At 38.1% G+C, this 26980-nt stretch overlaps 1 protein-coding gene across 1 annotated transcript in view; it reads left to right on the forward strand.

Moving 5' to 3' along the window:
• LOC112615153 (melanoma-associated antigen B10-like) overlaps positions 1 to 19614 on the forward strand; it is a 31792-nt gene extending 12178 nt beyond the window's left edge. The window contains 2 exon segments of the mRNA XM_025371833.1: positions 18647 to 18718; positions 18821 to 19614. Of these exon segments, the coding sequence (XP_025227618.1) occupies positions 18647 to 18718; positions 18821 to 19614 (866 nt within the window).
• The last annotated feature ends 7366 nt before the right edge of the window (positions 19615 to 26980 follow it).

Below are 26980 nucleotides of genomic sequence, written 5' to 3' on the forward strand. Positions count from 1 at the left end.
ATTTTTAGTAGAGACGGGGTTTCACCGTGTTAGCCAGGATGGTCTCGATCTCCTGACCTCGTGGTCCGCCCGCCTCAGCCTCCCAAAGTGCTAGGATTACAGGTGTGAGCCACCGCGCCTGGCCCAACATTCCTACTTTACAGTAGGGTATACTGAGATGCCAAATACGTGAGCCAGGGAGCAAGAGGACTGTTTATCAAACCAGCTTCACAGATGAAGAGGCTCATAGAACTCTGCAGTTTTCCTGAGTTTCCCTGACTTGTAAGTGATAATACTGGGACTACACCCCTATTCTGAATTAGTCTAGAATCCACATTGTTCCCTCTCCTCCTTGACTAAGCTGACTTGTGTCTCTTAATTCGTTTCTCTTCTCACTACTGCACTGTGTCTCTGGGCAATGAAAACAAGGAACCTAGGGTCAATGTACTAAATCCAGATGTAATAAATAATGGAGAAAACGAGAATTGAATACCTTTTGGGGACTGCCTGTGGGCCTCATTTCATAGGGCCCATCCACCCCTAGCTCTAGAGTTCTTTGGGAGCTGATTTTGCCCAGGTGCTGGCACATGGGACCAGATCCAGCACTTCCCAAATTACACTGTTCTTTCCTTGAGTCAGCCCCTGTGAGTCCTTGTGCCCAAATCTGGATCCTTACCTGCTGTCCAGCTCTTCCCTGCTTCCTTCCATGAAGGCTGCACCCTGCTCCCTATGGGAAAGAAAACCCAGAATAACCTTCCTTCCTTTCTCCTGACTTAGAGCACTCCAACTCCCTGCAGATGTCCTCTGTTTGCCACATCACTCAGCTTGCAACTTCTCTGATAACAACAGCTCCTTCCATGTAATTGTTTACTTAGGCAGTGAACGTTATGTACCTGCTTATCTGTTCTGGGTGCTTCCACTCCAACCAAAATTTTTTCTGAATTTGCTTGTGAGTTGAGTCAGATTTGAAACAGAATCTGCTAGTTCTTGGCATACAACTCTGAAGCTAAAGATTTTAAACAGAAAATTGGATGAGAAAGACAGGATAATTTAATCTGGTGACCTCTTTGAGACTAGTCACTGATGAATGAGCTTAACTAAGTGGCCAAAACCCAAAACCCCCCCCATAGAAGTGGTAAATGAGGAAGGATCAAGGAAGTCACTGTCTAGCAACCATCTAAAAAGATTGGACTCTAACAAACCCTGTAGTCCTTCCAGGAAGTTGTGGTAGATGTCTCTCAATGCAGTAACAAATTACTGCAAATTTAGCATTTTACAACAACATACATTTATTATGTCACATCTCTGGGTGAGAAATCCTGGTTGGCTCTGCTGGTTTCTCTGCTCTGGGTTTCACAAGGCCCATACCAAATTCTCAGAGCCTGTACTCTTATTGTAAGGTTCTGGGATGAACCCCCTTTAGAACTCATTCAGGTTGTTGGCATATTTCAATTTTCTGCACTTGTAAGACAAAGGCCCTATTTTCTGACTGCATTCGTCTGTAGCAACCATAATTTCTTGAGACCTTTCTCTAGTCTTTGCATTTATCTTGTGTCAGCAATTGCAGGTTGAATCCTTACTACACTTGCAATCTTTCTAACTTCCTCCTCTGCTGTATCTCTTTTCTACTTCTATCCGGAGAACATCCTCTGTGTGTAAGAGCCCATGTCATTAGATTGAGCCCACCTTGATAATTCAATATAATCTACCTAATTTAATAGTGGTTTCCCAAAGGAATATAAATCATTCTATTATAAAGACACATGCACGTATATGTTCATTGCAGCACTATTCACAAAAATAAAGACATGGAATCAACCTAAATGCCCATCAATGATAGACTGGATAAAGAAAATGTGGTACATATACACCATGGAATACTATGCAGCCATGAAAAAGAATGAGATAATATCCTTTGCAGGGACATGGGTGGAGTTGGAGGTCATTATCCTTAGCCAAGTAACACAGGAACAAAACCAAATGCCACATGTTCTCACAAGTGGGAGCTAAATGATAAGAACACATGGACACATAAAGAAGAACAATACACACTGGGGCCTTTGGAGAGTGGAGGGTGGGAGGAGGGAGAGGATCAGGAAAAGTAATTAATGGGTACTAGACTTAATACCTGGGTGATGAAATAATCTGTACAACAAACCCCCTTGACACAAGTTTACCTATGTAACAAATCTGCACTTATATCCCTGAACTTAAAATAAAAGTTAAAAAATAAAATAAAAAGTGGTTTCATAATTTTAATAGATCTGCAAAATGCCTTTGGCCACGTAGCATGACATACACATGGTTTTCAGGGATAAGTGCATGTATATACTTTTGTAGCAATTATTCAGTCTGCCAACACTGTAGAAAATGTGGCCGGGCGCGGTGGCTCAAGCCTGTAATCCCAGCACTTTGGGAGGCCGAGACGGGTGGATCACGAGGTCAGGAGATCGAGACCATCCTGGCTAACACGGTGAAACCCCGTCTCTACTAAAAAAATACAAAAAACTAGCCGGGCGAGGTGGCGGGCGCCTGTAGTCCCAGCTACTCGGGAGGCTGAGGCAGGAGAATGGCGTGAACCCGGGAGGCGGAGCTTGCAGTGAGCTGAGATCTGGCCACTGCACTCCAGCCTGGGCGACAGAGCGAGACTCTGTCTCAAAAAAAAAAAAAGAAAATGTTTCCCTAGCCTTCTAGAGTTTATGAGAAATGTAAAAATAATCTTCACGTTTCAGCTAACTCTTGTCTGCATCCACCCCAAGGGAAAATCTTGGTTTTCATTGTGTGTAAAGACACCTGTGTAAGTGTTCAGGCATATTCATCAAGTGATTGATAGAAGACACTCAGAAATTATGATTTTGATCAGGTAGTGAAAGGAAGAAAGAAATGCTCGGTATACTGCGACTATTGTAAGTGGAGAATGGTGCTATTGAATAAAGAAGGGTAAACCATAGTTGCCGGCAATTCTTAAAGAGTCCATTAGAAAGTTAGCGTAATTGTGGCGGGGCACGGTGGCTAACACCTTTAATCCCAGCACTTTGGGAAGACGAGGCAGGCGGATCACCTGAGGTCAGGAGTTCGAGACCAGCCTGGACAACATGGAGAAACCCTGCCTCTACTAAAAATACATAAATTAACTGGGTGTGATGCTGTGTGCCTGTAATCCCAGCTACTTGGGAGGATGAGGGAAGAGAATCGCTCGAATCTGGGAGGCAGAGGTTGTAGTGAGCCGAGATCAGGCCACTGCACTCCAGCCTGGGCAACAGAGCAAGACTATGTCTCAAAAAAACAGAAAAGAAAAGAAAAAAGAAAGTTAACGTAATAGTGTAATAGATGAAAACATCTATTACATAGTAGGCAGTAGAAAAACTTAGCCAGTTGCAGGGCAATTTTGACCTTCTCAGAAACTTCTCCATGAATGAAGAAGACTTTTATACAAATTGTGAAAATTACACCTCGCTGATCACCCCCTGTGTAACTGTTTATGGAAAGTTTATGGAAAGTTTGCAAGTGCTGTCCTTCCTGGGAGGGGAAGACTACATTCCAAGTTCACTTATAATTAAGAAGAGTTATTTGACTACCCTTGCAACTGACATATAAAAAGAAACAGTGCTGCTACATTGTAGTGCATTGGTGAAAGGACAATAAAAACAGCCTGCATCCCGGGGTTGCCTAACAGTGGAGCCCCCCTGTTAACCCACATCAGATTTTAAGTGCATGAGACAAAAACTTTTGTTGTGCTACGCCTTTCAGATTTTAGGCTTCTTCCATTAAATCCTTTTGCAGTTCCGTATATGAACAATACACAGATACTATTTCTATTTTGTCTTATTGAAACATTTTAATTACAAAAATAATAGTGCATACATTCATGATGCAAAAAAATCTGACAATATGGACAAATCACAACCCCTTTCCTTACTTCATTCCTCCAAAATTCAACCCTCCTCAGAAATAACCACAATTCAAGTTCTTGTGCATATTATTTTAAAATATATTTTGGGCTTTTCCTTAAATAGATATACCAGAAAAATACATTGTATGTTTTTAATATACCTGGACAATGAGGTACATATTCTTTTGCCTCTTGCACTTGTCACTTAATGAAATAAATGCTGAGTCATTCTGTGAGAGCACCTATAGACATGTCTCATTCTTTTAACTACTTCCTAGAATTCTAAAATATGTATGTGTCATAATTGATTTAAAAATTCTCCTCCTGATGGACATGTAAGTTGTCTTCCATTTTTTGCTATGACTAATATCATTGATATCAACATCACTGAACATAAATTATTGGGCAAATGTGGGTGTTTTCTTGTAGGAAAGACATGGAAAACTGAGAATTGAATTAAAGTGGAAATAGTGTGATGATTGTAAGCTTTTACGAATATTGCTGAAATTCCATTCTGATAATGCTATACCAATTTATATTCTCACGTATTAATGTATGTGAATATCTTATACTCTCACAGGAATTTTACTTGATCAATTTTAAATTTATTCATTCTCTTGGGTGAAAATACGTTCTCACTGTTATTTTGTATTTCCGTGTTTTCTAATTATGGTAATCCAAAATTAATTCAACCCCCTATCTTTACAAAGCAGGGTTTCTGCAGTGATGTCTTCTGTACCAGGATACCTCTGGGCATGCTTTAAAATTCTGAAATGTCAATGAAAATTTCCTTTTACTTTGAGAAGCACAGTTTTGGTCAGAATGACTAAGTCCCAGGAAATTGTCCAGAGAGAGCACTTTCAGTAAGTGAGAAACATCAGGAGGGAGACAATAATTTCCAGAGTCCATGGGAGAGACCACATGCTAAACCAAGTTCAGGGAGCCTAGGGCAGACTGACAGTCAAGGATCTGTATGCAGAGTTCAGCATTTCGTTGAGAACGAATCAGAAAAAGAAAAGGTGTGGAATCTTGGAGGGTCCTGAACAACTCACACGAGCAGTTTGAGGAATTTCTGAATCATTTTTACCCATCTGAAGTTGTAGAGTGATCTGAGTGATCTGAGTGGGAAGATCTATTGCGGAACATCACCACAGGCATGCCTGATACCTTACCTTAACTTAGAATCTCCCTACTCACTGCCGGGCAAAGTATAGCTAGCTCCCCTGTGTCACTGAATAATGTTTTTGATGGAAACTGGGAGAGCTCTTCACTATTCTGGTGGGCTGTACTTCTTTGCCATTGTACTGCAGCCGTGAGCTGTCTTGATTCCTGCTGAAGAAGGGCATTTCTTCTCTTGTACATAGTGCCCTTTCACCATTGAGGTTGGTGCTATGTGTATGGGAAAGATGGCAAATGATGACAGTTGAAACAGGCCAGGGAGTACCAGAATAATGGGAGAGAGAGTGTAGCTGCAAGCAGTGGAAAATTGGAGGGGGAATTCCCTGAGGCTAAGTACCTCAGTGACTCTGCAAATAAAGGTTTCAATATGGATATGTCTTGAGAAAAAGATCTTGATGCTCTCCCTACCTCTGACTGTCTCCCTTGGTTCCTGAGTTATTTGCTGCCACAGGGTAAATGTCCTGTGGCTCCGTTAAGGGGTCTGTGTTGCCACCAGATACTGCCTAGGGTAGGAGGCTGGCCCCAGGCATAAACATCTTGCAGGATGGGTGGGGAATTACTGCAGATGATGCAGTTTATCGTCAAATTGACTGGGGGTGATGGTGATATGTGTGTTCACCAGTGCCCAGTTCTCCCACTCAGCCCCCTCTGCTTGGGGGCCTCCCACAGCTGACAGCAGGGGCAGAGTTCTGTTGAGTTGATTGAATTAAAATGTAAAAAACATCTGTACCAGGCGTTCTCAACATTTTCAAAAGATCTGTAGTAAATTTTATTACCTTTTACTGTAAAGTGAAAGCATTGGGCCAGGGTATCAGCTTCAGGTCAGCAAAGAGAAGAATTCAAAGCCTCAGCAGAAATAAACATGAGGACCCTGAAGAAGGTCTGTAGGAACCACTTAACACTGGAACATACTGCCCCACCCACAGGCCCCCCCAAACCCCCCCATCCCTGAGCCCCTGGCATCAGCCTCAGGAGCTCCAGGCATGATTGTTAGGTACAGGGACCCCTTAACTAAACCCTGTTGCAATTGGGAGTTGGGAGATGGCAATGAAGAGAAGGACAGGGAGTTAGCCTTTGTCTAAGGCTGGCTGATTCAATTCAGCAGAGAGACCACAGCACTGTCCAGTAGTTCTTTCAAAACCGGAGTACTACAGGTACTTCCTCGTCTAGAACAGAGGGGGTCAGCTTAGAGGACCACCCCTTCCGTCAGCCCTGGGAGGCACTAAGCAGGGGACACAGGAAATAGTTTCTCGTTTCTTCTGCCTTGCCTCTGACACTTCAGGGCAGTGAAGGCTTTGATATGTGTGAGGAGGCATTAGGTCAGCAGATGGAGGAGTCCAGGCCCTGTTCTAGGCAAGATAAGTACTCTGTGTGAAGTTTGAGGGAATCACCCACCACAAATTGGAGGGACTCCCACAGAGTCCAACCCCTGATTTCAGCCCTGTTAGACCCCAGACAGGGATCACTTGATTTAGCACCTTTTGAATTCCCTCAGTGAGGACTCTGGGAGCTGAGAGTCAGCAAATGGAGGCGTCCAGGCTCTGCCACATGTTAAGGTAAGGATTCTGGGTAAGGTCCGAAGGAACTTCCCACGTCAGAACAGGAAACTCCACAGAACTCTGCCCCTGCTGTCAGTCGTGGGAGGCCCCCAAGGAGAGGGGGCAGAGTGGAAGAACTGGGCACTGGTGAACACTAGTTAAACGTGCCACAAGTTGCAATATTCATGCAATGTTTAAACCCTTTCTTTAAAATAAAATTAAATTTTTTTTTGAGTTCCTTTTATTTATTTATTTTTTTTAATTATTATTATACTTTAAGTTCTAGGGTACATGTGCATAACGTGCAGGTTTGTTACATATGTATACTTGTGCTATGTTGCTGTGCTGCACTATTTAGAGAAAAGTTGCAAAGATAAGACAGAGTTCTCTTACACTTAGTATTCACTTTCCCCTATTGTCGTTGAGGGTGGAATATCCACACAAATTATCTGGAATTCTTTATAAAAGATTTGCGGGCAGGTGAGGTGGCTCACACCTGTAATCCCAGTACTTTGGGATGCTGAGGGGGGCAGATCACGAGGTAAAGAGATCAAGACCATCCTGGCCAACATGGTGAAACCCCATCTCTACTAAAAATACACAAATCAGTTGGGTGTGGTGGCACGCGCCTGTATTCCCAGCTACTTGGGAGGCTGAGACAGGAGAATCGCTTGAACCCAGGAGGCGGAGGTTGCAGTGAACTGAGATCGCACCACTGCAGTCCAGCCTGACGACAGAGCAAGACTTTGTCTCAAAAAAAAAAAAAAAATTGCATATTCTCCTTGATTTACTTATTCATTCAATCATTTATTTGTATCAGTATGAACTTGTGGATTTTTAACTTATACTCCAGGTTATAATCCAGTATTAGGTTACTTTATTAGATCAAACTGTTTCATTGGTACTACAGTCTTACTTCTAAGCCTTCTTAGCAGCTAGATATTGGAAAAATTCTGTATACTAAACGTATATGAACATAGATCTGTAATTATTTCGATATTTATCCATCTGTACCTATATTAAGCTGAACATTACTCTTACTGATGTTTCTAGCTCTATTCTAGTATCACATAATTCATTTTAGCCATCCCCTCTACTTACCTCCATAACAAAATTGGCTCCCACTGTCCAGCATCTGTATACATAATTATTTATATAGTACTAGAATATTGATTTCAGATTGTTGGCCTTGTGAGAAACAATTATAATGTCTTTGTACAGTTCCTTTCTTTTTCTTTAGTCTTACAGTCTCCACTCATTTTCAAAGTTACTTAGGTCAGCACTTCTTTTTCCCTATTATTTTCAGTGACATCATTTTATACACTTTTAATACAGCTAGATTCTTTTGTTGCAGTCTGCATTCCACGCTCATATACCCAGATTTTTGAATTGATTTTTATTTGTATACATTAATTTTCACTCTTTGTATTATAATGTTCCATAGGCTTTGAAAAATGCAATCCGTCTCATATCCATCATTACAGTATCATACAGAATAGTTTCACTATCATAAAAGATTCCCTGTACTTCATCTATTCAACCACTCCCCACAATACCTTGAAAGCTACTGAACCTGTTATTGTCTCTGTAGTTGTGTCTTCCTAGAATGTCACATAAAACTTACAACATGTAGTAGTTTCAGATTGGCTCCTTTCGCTTACCAATATGCATTTAAGATTCATCTATGTTATTGTATGGATTTATAGTTGTTTGCTTTTTATTGCTGAATAGTATTCCATTGTATGCATGTATCACAGTTTATTCATTCACCTATGAAGGATATCTTGGGTTCTGGTAATTATGAATAATGCTGATAAAAACATTTTTGTGCAATTATTTGTGTTGATGTTAAGTTTTCACATGTTTGGTCAGCCAGACCGTGTAAGACTGTTTAATTTTATAAGAAATTGCCAAACTGTTTCCAAAGTGGCTGCACCATTTTGCATCCCTACTATTATTGTGTGAAAGATCTAGTATCATCCTCACCCGTAGATGATATTTTAGCCCTGCTAATATGTGTGTACTAGTATAGTAAATAATTGTCTTAGTTTGTATTTCCTTAATGAAAACTTATGTTGTGAATCCTTTCATACACCTGTTTGCCATAGAAAAATCTTTTGTGAAATATGTTTTCACATATTTTACCTATTTAAAAAATAAGGTTGTGTATCAATATCCTAGGACAACTATAACAAACTGAGTGACTTACAACGAAATAAATCTATTCTCCCACAGATGCAGAGGCCGGAAGTCTGAAATCAAGGTGTCAGAAATGTTTATTCTTTCTGGAGGCTCTCAGAAAGAATCCATTTAATGCCTTTCTCCTACCTTCTGATGGCTACCCAGCAATTCTTCACATTCCTGGCTTATAAACCAATCACTTCAATCTGTCTTTATCTTCATATAGCCTTCCCTTCTGTGTGTCTGTGTTTCAAATCTCCTTTGACCTTTCTTCTACGACACTTGTCATTGGATTTATGGTCCAACCTAAATCAAAAACAATGTCTTCTTGAGATCCTTAACCTAATTACAGTTGCAAACTTTCCAAAGAAGATCACTTTCACAAGTTCCAGGAGTTAGGAGATAGACATATCTGTTTGAAATCACCATTCAACCCACTACTGGTTGCTTGTTTCATTATTTTTGAAGTTTTAGAGTTCTTTATGCATTCTGGATACCAATCATTTATCAGTTATGTGATTTGCAAGTATTTCCTCCCAGTATTGTCTTTTTATTCCCTTAACAGTGTCTTTCATGAAGCAAAATTTTTTAATGTTAATAGAGTTCAAGTTATCAGTGTTTTTTTCTTTTATTAATTATGCTTTTGGTATTGTATATATTAATAAAACTCATTCCCAAACCCAAAGTCATATAGATTTTCTCCTATGTTTTCTTCTAGAAGTTTTATAGTTTTGCTTTTTGTTTTAGGACTATAATCCACTTTGAGTTAATTTTTTATGTAAGGTCTCAGTTTAGTGTCTAAGTTAAATTTTTTCCATATGAATATCCAACTGTTCTAGCACTATTTGCTGAGAAAAAAAATGATCATTTTCCATTTATTTTCCTTTGCACCTTTGTGAAAAATCAGTTTGCTGTATTTGTGTGACCCTATTTCTGGGCATCCTATTCTCCATTCTATTTGTTCTTTCTTTCACTAACACTATACTGTCTTGATTACTATAGATTTATATTAAGCCTTTAAATCACATAGTATGAGTCCTCAAACTTTGTTCTTATTCAGTATTGTGTTGGCTATTCTAAGATCTTTGTTACACCATATCAGAGTTAGTATGTCGCTGTCTACAAAAAACTTGCTGAGATTTTCATTGGAATTGCATTGAGTCTATAAATCAAGTTAGAAATAATTGACATCTTAACAATAGTGAGTCTTCCATTCCAGGAACAGAAAGTACTGCTCCATTTATTTAAATCTCCCTTAATCAGAGTTTTGTAGTTTTCTGCATATGGATTCCGTACATATCTTATTAGACTTATACCTAAGTATTTTTGTGTCATTGTAAGTATTTTTGCTTTTTAATTTCTGATTCCAATTCTTTATTGTTGGTAAATGGTAAAGTGATTATAATTACTTGTTTCAGAAAGGGTTTTTTTTAGATTCTTTGGGTTTTCTACATAGACAATCATTTCCTCTGCAAAAAAGACAATTTTTATTTATCCTTCTCCTATATGTATAATTTTTATTTACTTATTTTGCTTGTCTTATGCTAAATAGAGCTTCTATTATTATATTGAATAGGAATAATGAAAAATCAACCTCATCTCATTCCCAATCTTAGGTGGAAAATATTCATTTTCTCATCATTAGGTATAGTGTTAGTGATAAGTTCTCTTATATACCCTTTATCAAATTAAGGGAGTTCCCTTCTATTATTAATTTTTAGATGTGTTAAGTATAAATTGGTATTAAATTTTTCAAATTATTGTTTTGCATCTATTGATGTAATTACATTTATTTTATATTCAATCTGTTAATATGAATTACATTGATTGATTTACAAATATGGACTCAGTCTTGCATTCTGGAATGAGCCCTTCTTGGTCATGATGTGTTTCATTCTTTATTTCTGTATTCTATTTCCTAATATTTTATGAAAGATATTTTTATATTCATGAGTGATATTGGAGTATTGTTATTTTTCTAGTAATGTATTTATTTGGCTTTGGTATTAGAGTGATGATAGCCTCATAAAAAGAACTGAGAATTTTGTCTCTTGTATTTACTAGAAGATATTGTGGATTATTGGTACTTTCTCTTCCTTAAATGCTTGGTAGAATTCATCCAAGAAAACCATCTGCATCTGTTGATTCTTTTTAAAGAAAGTTTTAAACTACGGATTAAATATCTTGAATAGATACAATACTGTTCAGGTTATTTATTTCAACCCATGTGAATTTGGGTAGTTTGTGTCTTTCAAGGGATTGACCCATTTCATCTAAGTTATCAAATACGTAAGCAGAGTTGTTTGTAGTATTCCATTATTACTTTTTCAATGTTTATAAGATCAGTTGTGAGTTGTGATGACCCCCTTTTATTCCTGATATTGGTAGTTTATGTCTTCTCTCTCTTTCTTGATCATCCTGGCTAGAGGCCAATAGTTTATTTGATTATTTTGATGATGTTATTGCTTTTCTCTATTGTTTTCTTGTTTTATTTCTGATCTGTATTTTTATTTCTTTTACTTCTACTTCTTTTAAAAGTTATCCCCTTTCTTCTATTTGTTTTTCATTTGCTTCTCTTTTTTATGGTTTCCTATGGTAGAAGCTTAGGTTATTTACTTTAGATATCTCTTCTTTTCTGATACATGAATTTGATCTTCTAAATTTCTCTTAAAAACTACGTTAGCAGCAATCCACAATATTTGGTTATTTGGATTTTCATTTTTATTTAGTTCAAAATATTTTTAAATTCCTTTTGAAACTCCTTTGACCTTTGAGTTGTGGAGAAGTGCGTTGTTTAATTTACAAATATTTGGGAACTTTCCAGCTATCTTTCTGTTATTGATTTCTGATATAATTATACTGTTATCTGAGAACATACTTTGTGCAATTTATATATTTTTTCAAAAGTTGTTACTGTGTGTTTTATGGCCTAGAATGTGGTCTACTTGGTGAATGTCACAGGTGAGCTTGAGAATAATGTGTATTCTGTTGCTGTTGGTTGGAATACTCTATCATGTCAGTTAAGTCAAGTTGGTTATTAGTACTCTTTATGTCATCTATATCCTTGCTGATTTTCTGTCTGCTGTCTATAAATTACTGAAAATGTATTAAATATACTGTAATACTATATCTTTTTACTTCAATCAATTTTTGCTCCATGTATTTTGATGCTCTGTTAGATGCATGCACATTTAGACTTAGTGTGTCCTTTTGGGGAACTGACCCCTTTATCATTACATAATTTCCCTCTTTGTCCCTGATAATTTCCCTTGTTTTGAAATCTGTTTTGTCTAAAATTTGTGTAGCTATTTTAGCTTTTATTTGATTAGTGTTGTTATGGTATGTCTGTCTCCATCCCCTTACTTTTTTTAAACTGACTTACTGTAAAATATATTTTATTGAATTTCAAAGTAGTATTCCTACATGAGAAATTTTTTTAAAGCTAAAATCAAGTTTCACAAGCATGCATTACAAGACAAACCATGAACAACAGTGGAACAGACATCAATTCATACCATAGCCTACATGAATGTTTTTCTATTTATTAGAGTCATACAGTAACAGTAGCAACAGAATGACAAGTCTGTCATTCTTTTCTTGACAGCCGGATAAGCAACAGAACTTAACTGCTTAATCCAAAAACATTAAAGATCTAGCTGGAAATGACTACAATTGAAGACCCATTTCCAACTACCTACCATATTTGCCTAGCAGGTTAATTTCAACATCAAAGAAAGTCATCTGGCTGACTGTACCATGCATTGGCTAAAGGGACAAGTTTGCTGTGTTTTATGTTCAGCTTGGTATATTTCCTGGCTTGTCCTTTTCTTCCCTGCACCTTGGTCTTGAGCATTCTGAGACTCAAGTCAGCTGAGAATAAAGGGAACCTACTGGCCAGTTGAGAGAGATGTTGTTAACAACATAATCTATCACATCATCTCAAAACCCCTTCCTTTTCTACAGGTGACCCTTTTTTGAAGTGAGGAGGTCATTGGATACTTTCTTGAAGGAGATAGCATTGTGGAACATTAAATAGATGTCACTAGTCATCACCTCTAAATTGTTGGCCTGATCTTGGGTGTTCTAAGGTAACCCTTGAATGTTGGACAAGGAAGGTGTGGCAGATGATCTGGAGCTGTTAGGTTGTGGGCGATAACCATTGTACAGGGACTCTGTGCTAAAAATAAGACAAGGAATTAGTGAATCCAATGTGTTTTAGTTCAATTATAGTACAAGTTTAGTTCAAATACTGTAAGCTGGTTATTTACATATATGTGAATTTTCTTTGCTTTTTAAAAACTTATACATTTTACAGTTAGAGCAGTTTTAGGTTTACAGAAAAACTGAGCCAGAAATATGGTTTCCATTTATTTACCCCTTCCCCTGTCACACACAGTTTTTCCTATTATTGACACCTTGCATTAGTGTGGCACATTTGATATAATTAATGAATGAATATTGATAGATTATTATTATTATTAACGAAAGTCCATCATTTACATTAGGATCCATTATTTGTGTTGTACAGTCCTACAGGTTTTAACAAATGCATAATGTCATGTATCCACCATTAACGTATCATACAGAATAGTTTCACTGCCCTAAAAATTCCTTACCCCTTTTCTTTTAACCTGAGTGTGAATATACAAAGTAGATTTATCAACAGCATATGGTTGAATCTTTTATATTTTTGTATACAATCTGACATATTTTTCCTTTTAGCTATTGTGTTTAGAGCATTCACATTTAAAGTGATTATTAATATAGTTGTATTAAAAGGGTCTCACTCTATCACCCAGGCTGGAGTGTAGTGATGTGATCTTGGCCCACTGCAACCTCTGCTTCCTGGACTCAAGTTATTCTCCTGCCTTAGCCCCACAAGTAGCTGGGACTACAGGTGCAAACTACCACTCCCAGCTAATTTTTCTATTTTTTGTAGAGATAGGGTTTTACCATGTTTCCCAGGCTGGTCTCAAACTCCTGAGGTCAAGTGATCTGCCTGCCTCAGCCTTCCAAAGTGTTAGGATTACAGGCGTGAGCCACCACACCCAGCCTTAAAATCTATTCTTTTATAACTGTTTTCTGTCTGTTGCATCTAGGGTGTTTTTCTATCTGCTTTTTTTTTTTTTTTTTCATTGTCTGGTTATACTTGAGCATTTTATATGACTTTATTTAATCTCTTCTCCTGATAAACACCTCATACTTAAAATTTTTCCGGTGGTTTTCCTACTGTTTGCAATATACATTTTTAAATAATTTAAGCCTACACTCAAATAACACTACACTGTTTAACATGTAGTATACATTCCTTATAACAATGTTTCCAATTTCTCCCTCCATCCCTTGTAACATTGTTGTCATTCATTTCACTTATCCATATGCTATAATCAGCCCATACATTGCTACTATTAATGATTTAAAGCAATAATTTTTAAAGTTAAGAATGACAAAAAATAAATATTTCATTTTACCCCCATTTATCCCTTCTCTGATGCTCATTTATGTTCATCCACATTTCTGACCTATATCAGTTTCCTTCTGCATGACGAAGTTAACATCTTGCAGAGCAGGTATGCTGGCAATGAATTGCTCCAGCTTTTGTCTGTCTAAGAAAGTCTTTACTTTTTCTTCTCCTTTGAAAGATAATTATGTTAGATACAGAATTCTTGGTTTGAACTTTTATTTCTTTTAACACTTTAAGGATTTCAGGATTTCATGTTATTCTCTTCTTGCTTGCCTGGCTTCTGATGAGAATTTTGCTATAATTTTAATCTTTGTTTTCTGTAGGAAAGTAATTCCAGTCCACTTTCTTCATAATTTTTTCTGTCTTTGTTTTCTGCAGTTAAAGTATGATATCCTAGGTATAATCTGTTAGAGTTGCTATTTATCTTGCTTGGTGTCCTCTGAGCTGACTGGGTCGTCCATGCTTTGTTGTCTGTCACTAATGTTAGAAAATCCTTCAACACTATCATGACAAATATTTTTTTCTGCCCCATTCTTTCTTTATTTTCCTTCTGACATTCTAATTACCTGTATTTATACCTTTTTATATTTTCCCATGGTTCTTGGATATCCTGTTAACTTTTAATTCTTTTTATTCCCCCTTTGTGTTTCATTTGGTGAGGTTTTTACTAACCGATTTTCAAGTTTAGTAATTATTTCTTCAGCTGTGCCATGTTAACTAATAAACCTGTTAATAGCATTCTGCATTTCTCTTATTGTGTTTTTGATTGCTAGCATTTAGTTTTGATTCTTTCCTATAGTCTCCATCTCTCTGCCAACATAATCCCTATTTGGTCTTGCATGTTACCTGTTTTTTCAATTAGAGCCCTCAAAATTCTAATCATACCTATTTAAATTTTCTTGTTTGATAATTTAAACATCTGTATCATGTTCAAGTCTGGTTCTGATACCTGCTTTGTCTCTTTAGATTGTTTTCTTCCTTGCTTTTTGGTATGCTTTACAATTTTTTGTTGAAAGCCAGACATATGTCAGTGTTAGGTACTAGGGAACATATGTTTTTAGTGTGATGATTGATATTAACATGGTTAGGAGTTGGCTTGTGTTTAATGTTTGTTATAGTACAGGTACTAGAGGCTTCACATTCCTCTAGTGTCTTTGATTTTTTTATCCTCTCTTTGCTTTAGGGTTTCTCTTTGTATTGGTCCTCAGAGAGCAGCTGTATGCAGATATTTCAGCTGTAATCCACTGTTACTATACTAGAGGCTTGTTTCTGTGGTGGTAGGATGTGGGAAAAAGAAAGTGTTCTACAATTTTTTTAAAAATTAAATCTTAGTATTTTAGTAATCCTGCTTTTAGGGGGAATGATCACAAACATTTCTGTCCCTCTTCCAAGAGCATAACACCCCACCCACCCATTCCAGCCCTTTGCTTCTTTTCCTGGCTGCATCATTACCAATCTATTTTTTTTTTTAATCCTTGTCCCATGTTGACTATGTTTTTTTTTTATTAAATAAGACAGGAAGGCTGAAAGGAGCTATAGTGGGGTGGAAATTAATTCCTTTAGGTGGGATAAGACTTCTGTGTTACTCTGGAGAATAGATGTCTGTAATATGGAAGGATCTGGAAAGATTATATAATGGTTATTCTTCTCCTTCCCCCTGCCAGAACCACCAGAGGATTTCTCTCAGGTCCTCATTGTGAGAAAGTGGTGGAGTTCCTGGAGGGAAAGGCTGCATTAGTGTGGTCCCTTCTGTGATAGCAACTCCTAGATGTTTTTGCAATCTCACACTAGTCTGCATTCAGCCTATAGCAATTTGTCAATATTACTAATGAACTAATTGGTTCCACTGTTACGGCTTTCAGTAGCTTCTGCTCCAGGTAAGCAAACAACTGTAATTATTTGAATGTGCCTGTCTCTTCAGATTTCAGGGTAGCAAGTTGCTCTGTGATTCCTTTGACCTCAGTTCTCTGTTGGGTCCAAGGAAAGTCATTGGTTTTCAATTTTTTCAGCTATTTCTTGTTGTAAAGATGAAAGAGATAACTCCTAAGCCCTTTGTATGTTGGTGCTAAAACCAAAAATCCTTAAACCCTTTATTTTGATATTATTTTAGACTAGTGGAAATTGCAACCTTAGTACAGAGAGTTACTATGCACCTTTCTCCCACTTCCCTCTGAAGATATCAACTTACATAATAATACTCCAATTATGTAAATGCAGAAAATGACATTGGTATCATATGATTAACTAATCTAAAGTCTAACTTGGATTTAAACATTTTTAACATGTAATAATTGCTTATGTTGTTTTGTTTCATGTTCTTTTGTTTGGTGTATAGTTTTATTGAATACAAAGACTAAATAAGGACAACCCAAGAAGAGATCACATGAGCCAGTTTCACTCACACATAGGCATCTATCCTAAATACATTCATAACATGTTTAATGTAAGAGTGAATAAGTAGATTGTATCCAAGAAATGCAAAAATGATATAACATTAAAAAAAAATGGTTGATTGCGATTTATCTACATTGATAGATTAGAGGAGAATGGCATTTGATCATTTCCTGGGGTACAGAAAAAGCCTTTGGAAAAAAATATTTAACGCTGATTCATGGTTAAAAAAAAAAGCAAAATAACATTAAAATAGGATTTCCATTTCCTAAAATCTACAAAAAGCTTACAGGAATGAGAAATGTTAAAAGCATCCCCATTAAAATGGGGACCAGGACACAAATGTATGGTAGCATCTCTACTGTTTTAAAGTGAACTGAAATACATAACCAGAGCAATAAAAATACTAAAATAAAAGGTATGAATATTGAAAGGACAGAGATAATAAATGGTGACAATATGTTCTTCTAATTAGAAAATCCACAGGAACCAGTGCACAAAATACTCAACAAACAGACTTCAGAAAGCTGTTGTATGTGTCACTATGGCAAACTCAGGAGCCTTGCTATACAAAATCAATAAGTAATAAGAACAAATAATAGAAAAATATCTCAACCATAATAGCAGCAAATATCCAAATTTGCCTAAAAAGAAACCTAACAAAAATGTACACCATCTTTTTGGAGGCAACTATAAAAATCCCAAATAAATAGATCAGTGCCCTGTGTTCACTTATGGGGAAAAGAATATTATAAAGATGCCAATCCTCCTTAAATTATTTACAGATTCACTGCCAGCTGTGGACTGAATGTATCCTCCTCAAAATTTATATGTTGAAGCCCTAATGCCCAATGTGACATTTTTTGGAAATAGGACCTTTAGGGAGATAATTAAGTTTAAATGAGGTCATAAGGGTGGGGCCCTAATCCAAAAAGAATGTTTTTTAAGAAAAGGCAGAGAAACCAAAGTTCTCTTTTTGCAAGGACATAGAGAAGAATCCATGTGAGGACACAAGAAGAAGACAGCTGTCTGCTATCCAAGAAGAGAATCCACAGCAGAAACCAACCCTGAGGACACCTTAATCTTGGACTTCTAGCCTCCAGAACCTGGAGGTAAATAAATTTCTAGGTTAAAAAAAATTATGTTGTTTAAGCCACACAGTCTATGTTATTTTGTCATGGTAACCTGAGCAGACCAATACACTATCTTACATGTAGCATTCAAGATGGCAACCAGAATTTGGCTAATATTTTCCAAAATCAACCCTGGAGAAACTATAGAAAGAATGAGAGAACAGTATCAACAACAGCAAAGAAGCAAAAATGAGAAATTCCTGAGGGACAATAAGATTGGGTTGAACCATTACTTATGTGTGGGAAACAAGTGGGGGCATACCCTCAAGTGGAAACAGGGTCCGTAGCCAGAAATAGAAGCAGATGACAGAATTAGTTGGATGAAATATTTTGAAGTGTGGCCCTTGCTTCTTCCCAGTGTGCCTTGAGACAATGAATTTATACTGCTTCACTGAATAGTGCAATCTGAGATGGCACCTCAGACCCTGTGTGCCAGTACCATATGGTAATATCATGACAGCACAAAAGTTTGGGTTGGCTGAAACAGCATGATTCTAGAAGCTGTGCTTAATAACTACCCAAAACTGGGATGCTGTTTTGTGATGCAGCTTCCCCATATGTATCTAGCCTGAGACTTTAACCCATTCTCAAGGTTTTCAGTATGGAAATGACCCAGAGCTTTCACAGAGTTGGTATTTCCCACAAAACCTTTAATGAAAAAGCCAGGAGAACTCCCTACTCCTCCCCTCCCGCAACACCCAAGGTGGAAATCTGACAGGACAACCTACCCCAGAGGCAAGGAGCCCAGCTTCTGCTGAGCCCCAGCCCTACTTTCACTCCTGGGAGGCCCAGGGCAGAGCTATCAGCATGAGATACCCTCTGACTTCCACCTCAAGGGTCTCAGGAAGATGAGACCCGTAGTCTGAGGAAGCCAGCCTAGGCTGTTCAGAGGAGAGACATGATTCGGAGGAAGAAAGGCCCTCCACTTCCTCCCCTCCTCTTTATGGTGTTAATCGCCAGAGCTCCCCTGGTACTGGGCCAAGTAGCAAATCTCCGGGCCCTCAGAGGGCCCCATCCACTACCAGTACTTCTGCAAGTGTTTCATGCACAAAATTTGATGAAGGTGCCGAGAGCCAAGATGAGGAAAAAACAAGCACCTCCCAGGCACCACCGACCACTGATCTTTTGAGCACAACCCCTCTAGACCAGAAGGCAATGTTGTTGGTGCAGTTCCTGCTGCACAAGTACAACATGAAGGAGCCCACAACAAAGCATGACATGCTAAAGTATGTCATCAAAAAGGAGAAGGCGCACTTCCATGAGATCCTCAAGAAGGCCTCTGAGCTCATGGTGCTGGCCTTTGGCATTGTTGTGAAGGAAGTCGATCCAACCAGGCACTACTATGCTCTTATCAACAAATTGAATCGCTCCTGTGATGCAAGGCTGAGTGATGAGGAGCTCATGCCCAAGACTGGCCTCCTGATGACTATCCTGTGTGTGACCTTTATGAAGGGCAACTGTGCCACTGAGGAAGATATCTTGCAGGTGCTTAAGGTAATGGGGATAGATGCCAGAAAGAACCACTATTTCTATGGGGAGCCCAAGAAGCTTATCACCCAAGATTTCATAAAGGAAAGATACCTGGAGCGCCAGCAGGTACTCAACAGCAATCCTGTGTGGTATGAATTTCTGTGGGGTCCCAGAGCCCATGCAGAAACCGGTAAGATGAGAGCCCTTGAGTTTTTGGCCAAGATTCATGATACTGTCCCCAGTTCCTTTCCATCTTTGTATGAAGAAGCTTTGTGAGAAGAAGAAGAGAGAGTCCGAGGCAGATTTGCAGCTATGCCTCCTACTAGTGCCCCGGCCAGTGCACGTTACAGGGTCAATTCCAGCAGCTTCACCCTTAGAGAAGTATGAAGCACTTTCCTCACTTTGAAGAGAACACTCAATCTTTTAAGTAGTGGGAGGCCCAGGCGGTGTTAGAGAGACCATAGTACATATCATATCTGTATTCCTGTTCTACATGAGTAACTTGTACACTTATCTTTTGTTTTTGTTGAAAGTTTTCAAATGTTATTTATTTTATAAAAACGTTAATTAGCTTTAGAATCTAGCTGTATGAATAATATTGGTTACATATTTAATGTTGTTCATGAAACTTTAGAGTTAAGAGGCTTTTTAAAAAATCTGTTAAAACAAATTGAGAAATCTTTCATCTTATTTACTGATCTGGAATGAAAAAACATGACATGGAAATAGGCATTTCCTTAGAAATGTGAAATAATCAGCAGTAAAATAGTTGGGATTAAGAAATAGAGAAAAAAGTAAAAGGTGGTAAACTCTTGTATTTCCTTGTTTCTTCTATTCTGTTCTGTAAAATAAAAGTTATATACCCAGATTTGCTTTGCTTATTCAAGAATGTAGAAAGCATTAAAGAGTTAATAAATTTGACCTCTTGTTCACTAGCTTTTTTATTCCTCAAACATTAGTTGAACATCTGCTCTTTGGAAAGCTCAACGGTAATACCAGGGATGGTAAGAAAAAGAAGTCCAAGCCACTGTCCATGAAATTTCAGAGTCAGTAGCGCTATCCTATAAAGAAGACAGTGAGATACCGTGTAAGACATAAAAGACAAGTGAAAAAAATATATGGTGGAGGGGGCTGGAAAAGGGGAGGTCCACAGGAGAGTAGTCAAGTGTAAACACGCTGAGGCAAGGCAATTTGGGACTTTGGAAAACCTTAAGTCCCTCAATGGGAGATAGTTTTAAATTAAGCTGGGTGGCAGATCAGAGGAGGGTATGGGAGTGGTGAGAGGGGCAGGATCCTTGGTGGTGTGTCTCAGAGTTAAGACACAGTCTGGAATGGAGAACTGCCTTTAGCTTTTGGCTTTTAGTTCTCCACCTAGTGCAGGGATGGAAAATGCCCTGTGCTATTGTCCCAGTGCAAAAACTAGGTGTTCTACGTATTTCATCTCCAGCCAGTTTCTGAGAAATAGGGGTGATACCCTCAAGGGAGGTGGGATACCCAGAGGCCATTGTGCTGGCACTTTTTGCCTTGGGTTGGAGAGTCCATTTGAAGGGCATTTTAACTAGGTTAATTTCACTATAATTTGTAAAATTAAGGGAAGGCTATATTTTGATAGGAGTTAAATGAATGAAAATAGGAGTGGTTTGGATCAAAGGGCAAGTGAGAGGGAGAGAAAGAGTTGGATTTTGACACACATTCCAGACACAGAGGTGCATCCAGATGGGGAGGATTCCCCAACATCCAAATTAAACTACCCTGCAAGGAGGAAGACTTACTGAGGCTCTTTCTTTCTTGGGAGAATTTTTGGCTAATTTGGTGTTCTGTGTCCTACAGCACTGCATTTTCATGGACATTTACTTCTCTTGGATTAAAAAACAAAACCAAAAATATCCCAGTCGAAGGGGTGATATTACCTAGGGTAAAAACAAAATCATAGTAATAAATGTCACTTTTTAATGTCTCAATGCACGCCAGTCACTGTACCAGGTGCTTTACATACATCACACACAGTCCAACAGTCCTAGGGGACAGGGCTTATCAAATCCACTTCACCAATGAAGAATTCAATGTTCATAGAATTGGGTAATGTGTCTACTTCCCACAGCTAGTAAGTGACAGGATGGGACTAGACTCCTGGTCTGCATTCCTCTAGAGCTCACACTGTTCCACTCCTCCCAGCCTGAGGCAGATCTTGGGTCTATTAATCCATTTCTCTTCTCAATACTCCAACATGTCTCTCAGACAATCAAAATAAAGATCCTATGGTGGAAGCACTAAAAGCAGGCCTGAAAAAAGTAAGGTGAGAATGAGACTCAGACACAATCTGGGACTGTCTGTAGGGTTCATTGGCCTGGAGTCCTCCCTCCCTTAGCCCTAGATTCTTCCAGAGCTGACCCTGCTGTGGTCCCTTCACATGAGTCCAGTCCAGCACTTTTTCACATTACTGTACCCTTCCCCTGGGTCTTCCGCAGTGTGCCCTCCTGTCCAGAATGGAACAGACCTGTTGGTCAGCTGCACTGCAGCCTTCTCTGGAGCCCCCACCTGCTCCTAGAGGAACACACAGCCCAGACTCACCTGCCTTCTCCAAGACTTAATTGACATTCCAACTGCCTATAGGTCCTGCCCCTTACTGTGTCCGGAATTCATTCCTTCCAGTGGGTTCTTGGTCTCACTGACTTCGAGAATGAAGTTGCAGACCCTCACAGTGAGTGATACAGTTCTTAAAGATGGTGTGTCTGGAGTTTGTTCCTTCAGATGTTCAGATGTGTTTGGAGTTTCTTCCTTCAGGTGGGGTCATGGTCTCGCTGACTTCAAGAGTGAAGCCGCAGACCTTTGCAGTGAGTGTTACAGCTCTTAAAGGTGGTGCCTCTGAAATTGTTTGTTCCTCCTGGTGGGTTCGTGGTCTTGCTGACTTCAGGAGTGAAGCCACAGACCTCTGCAGTGAGTGTTACAACTCATAAAGATAGTACAGACCCAAAGAGTGAGCAGCAGCAAGATTTATTGTGAAGAGTGAAAGAACAATGCTCCCACAGCATGGAAGGAGACCCAAGTGGGTTGCCACTGGTGGCTCCAGTGGCCAGCTTTTATTCCCTTATGTGGCCCCACCCACATCCTGATGATTGGTCCATTTTACAGAGCACTGATTGGTCCATTTTACAGAGTGCTGATTGGTCCATTTTCACAGAGTGCTAATTGGTGCATTTACAAACCTTTAGCTAGGCACAGAGTGCTGATTGGTGCGTTTTTACAGAGTGCTGATTGATGCATTTACAAACCTTTAGCTAGACACAGAGCACTGATTGGTGTGTTTACAACCCTTTAGCTAGACAGTAAAGTTCTCCAAGTCCCCATCCCACTCAGAAACCCAGCTGGCTTCACCTCTCATTACCGTGGACCCTCTTGACAGAAGCAGCCCCCTTCTTGTATTATAACTGCCCAGTTAAAACAGTGAAGCTTAGACACTTCTTCATCTCTCTACATGCATCCACCACACTCAAAGGGTTTTCAAATCTGCTAGTCGGGAGAGTCTGATTTGGCACAGAATCTACTGGTTCTTGCTTTATAACCCAGAAGCTAGAGAGAAGATTTTGGAAACCATCCTGAGGTTTGAGATCGAATTTTAATGGGGTTAATTATTCTAGACTGGCCTCTGAACACATACACCAGTTAGTGAACTTACCTAGGTAGTCTAAAATCAAAGCCTCCTCCATAGGCAGTCAGTGAGGAAAGACCGCTGGAATCAGTGTGTAAGCAAACATCTACTGTGGCTAAATCCCTAAAAACCCAGAAGTCTTTCTAGGTGATTAGAAAATGGTTCCATGGCAGATGTGGCAGCTTTGATAAGAAAAGAAGAAATAATTCAGTATTCTTCCACTGCCCATTGTCTTTCTGTTTACTCCTAAGGAAAATTTTGGTTTTAAGTAATAGTGCAGATACTCTCACTGTCACAAAATTCTACCAATATGCATAAATCACAATTCCCCTTAGTACATTTCGTCAAAATTCATACCTCTCCTCGGAAGTAATCACAATTAATAATGTTTGTTGTTTTAAAATGTATTCTAGACTTTTCCTTCCATACTGTGCTATAAAAAGTACATTGTGAGTTTTTAACATACAACATACATGGATAACAGTATACATATTTTTTTCCCCTCTTGCCATTGTCACTGAATGAAGTGAATGCAAAAATCTTTCTGTGAGAGTACGTGTAGATCCACTTTACTCTTTTAACTACTCCCTAGAATTCTAAAGTGTGTATGTGCCATAATTAATTTAACCAATCTCCTCCTGATGGACACATTAGTTGTTTCCCATTTGCTGCTATCATTTGTAGAACTGATATCAACATCATTGACCATGAATTCTTGGGCAAATATGCATATTTTCTTACAGGAAAGACATAGCAAAGTGTAAACCGGATTAAAGTGGGAAAAAAATGTGATGATTGTAAATGTTTATTAATATTTCTGAAATTCTGTTCTAGTAAAGCTGTTCCAATTCATATCTTGCATATTAATGTATGTTGATAATCTACATTCTCATAGGCATTTTATTTTATCAACCTTTTAAATTTTGGTCAAACCTTGGGGCGATAATATATGATCTCACTGTTATTTTAATTTCCCTGTTTTCTAAGTAGGTTGAGCAGAAAATTAACTTAATCCCTCATCCATAGATAGTGGAATTCCTTTAGTGATGTCTTGGGTACCAGGATTTTCCTGGGCATGCTTCAAAATTCTGAAATATCAATAAGATACTTCCCTTTACTTTGAGGAGGAAAGATTTGGTCAGAATCACCGGGTGCTAGGGAATGGGTCTATACAGGATACTCTCAGCTAGTGAGGAACATCAGGAAGACCTGGGGAGAGAGAACATCAAGTTTATAGAGCACAGGTCCCCCAAAGGCCAGGATTCCATGATATATTCTGTATATAACTGTTATACCATTGTTGTCAATATTGTAGATGTGGGACCTCTTATTCCAACTTAAGCCTTCCCCATAAATCAAATATCTGACTTGAAGGCGGAGAAGTCTGGGTGGGGGAACTGCAAGCCAATTGTCTTGTCTATTCAGCGCTCCTTCATCCCATTCAGGCCTGAGGTCACTTAGACCACACATCACTGGGGTTCCCTAAGCACTATTGGGAAAGCTTGGTGCTAGAAGACTCTTCCTCAAACATTAACTTGACATTCCTGCACAAGCATCTACCTGTGTGGATTCCATTCTGCCCAATACACGGTATCCCAATTTTGTTGCTTAGCTCTCCAGCACTGCAGAAATGTGGTCACCTACCTCTGCATGCCCAGCCTACCTTGCCATCCCTTCTCTTGTTTTCAAACCCCTCATTGCCCACCCCACTCCCACCTGGACACATACAGGCACATTCTGTCCTCCTATCCACTCATGTCTTTTCTATTTTCAGCACAGGACTGACTGCCCTCTCTTGAACTCACCATCCTCATTAGTAACTTGCACAGGGCTTGCCTTCATGCTGACCCCAATCCCTGTCTCCACTCCCTTTCTAGCCCTGTTTCAAATTCTCCTATGGGAAAGAGACCTCTCCTACTCCCTTTACCTAGTATCCTTTTAACATTTAAGAGAACGGTGGGATTTCTTGTCACCTATGTCTGTTTCTTTTGAAAGTCTTCTCAGTTCATGTCCATGCATGCAATCCCTCAGCAAGTGCAGGGTGCTTGGCTAGCTTTGCTTTCATCTGTTGTTTCTGCTCCCCAACATGGCATACAATGGCTTTATCTGATGCTCACATGGCTCAATCTCACCAAATCTATTACAGATGTGCAGCTGAATTCCCGTTAATATCATAAGACAGAGGGATTCTTACACGTGTCCTAGTATTTGTTGACTTGCATAGTCACCAGGTCTTTGGGTACTAAGTGGAAAGAATTGGCCCTACTCATTGGTACTCATAATAATCAGATGCACTCAAGAAACAAGAGTATAATTCCATTTCTCTATGCCCTTCGGGCTGTTGTAATATGTTTTTCTTCTACATATGGCATACATCTTAGCATAAAATATTAATACTTTTGGATTAAACAGTCAATTATCTTTTAAAGACATTTAAATATTAAGTGAAATCTTTTATACTTACCCATGTAGTTACCATTTTCAATGCTCTTAATTTCTTTATGTAGATCCAGATTTCCATCTGGTATGATTTTCCTTTTGCCTGAGGAATTCCTTTAACATTTCTTTTATTGCACATCTATTGGTGATTAATTCTTCCATGTTTTGTATTTCTGAAAACTTTTCTTATTTCATCTTCGTTTTTGATGAAATTTTCATTCAGTATAGAATCCTGGTTAACTTTTCTTTTCTTTCAGTGCTTTCTTTCAAGATGTTCCTTCATTCTCAACCCCTATTTTCTACAAGAAATCTGTTGTCTTTGCATATTTGTTCCATTGTACATCAAGTCTTTTTCTCTGACTAGGAGTATGTTTAATTTTATGAGAAACTGCTGAAACAATTCTCAAAATTGTTGCAACACTCACACAAATTATCAGTGTTTTGGTCGTTTCACACCTTTACTAACATTTTATGCCATCAATCTTCTAAATTTTAGCCATTCTAATAGGTGAATGCTCTTGTCTACTTTTGGTTTTAATTTGAACGTTCCTGATGTGCTTGAATACTTTCTCAAGGGCTTATATGCCCTGTATTTATCTTTCTTTTCTGAAGTGCCTATTCAAATATTTTGCCTATTTTTACTAATTTTATTTTTTATTATTGTTGTTTACATATTCTCCATATAAGTATTTTGTCAGATACAGGTATTATCCATATCATATTTAAGTCTGTAGCTTTCTTATTAATTTTCTTAATTATATGTTTTATTGAGCAGATTTTTATAATTTTGTTTAATTGTGTTTTATCATTTTTTGTTTTATTGTTAATATTTTATGGCTTTTGTTTAAGAAATCATTGACTACTCTCAGCACATAAAAATATTCTGCTATTTTGTATTTGAGAAGCTTTAATTTTAGCTGTTGGTTTTAAGTCTATGATGCAACACAAATTAATTTTTGTATTGAGTTAGATAATGGCCAAGGTTCATGTTCATCAAGTTGTTCTACCACAATTCATTGGAAAGATTTTCATTTTCCCGTTAAATTTATTTGCTAATTTGATTGAATTTTTTTAGTAGTAGGAAAATTTAATTCACCGCTGTCAACCACGACCGAGCAAATAGACTAAAAATAAGAGCATGAAGGATCTGAAGAACAGAATTAATAAGGTTGATGTAATAATCACATACTGAACTTCATTATAATAGAGAATGCACAAGCTTTTAATTAGATCCATGGTACAATTATATATTATAAAGGTCAAAAAGAAAATCACAATAAATTAACAAAAAATTAAATAATATGATCCACAGTATTGGACCACACATTTTCAGCATAAATAGAATCAAAATGAAGATTAACTAGTTGGAAAAGACAAAATTAATGGATAATATAAATTTGATTTTATTTCTGGATTCTCTATTTTGATATATTTTCCTGTCTTTAGGATAATCGCTGATTTGATTACTGTATCTTTATTGTGAATATTGAAGTCAAATGGCATAAGTATGCTAATTTTTTTTCCTTTTTCAGGACTCATGGCTATTTCCTTTAACTGTCCTTTAAATGTAACATACACATTTTAGAATCAGCTTATTGACTTCTATAAGAAAATCCAGCCATGATTTTGGTAAGAATTATTTTCTATCAGTGGAATAATTTTGCT

Source organism: Theropithecus gelada, chromosome X, assembly GCF_003255815.1.
Source record: "Theropithecus gelada isolate Dixy chromosome X, Tgel_1.0, whole genome shotgun sequence".
Lineage (NCBI taxonomy): Eukaryota > Metazoa > Chordata > Mammalia > Primates > Cercopithecidae > Theropithecus > Theropithecus gelada.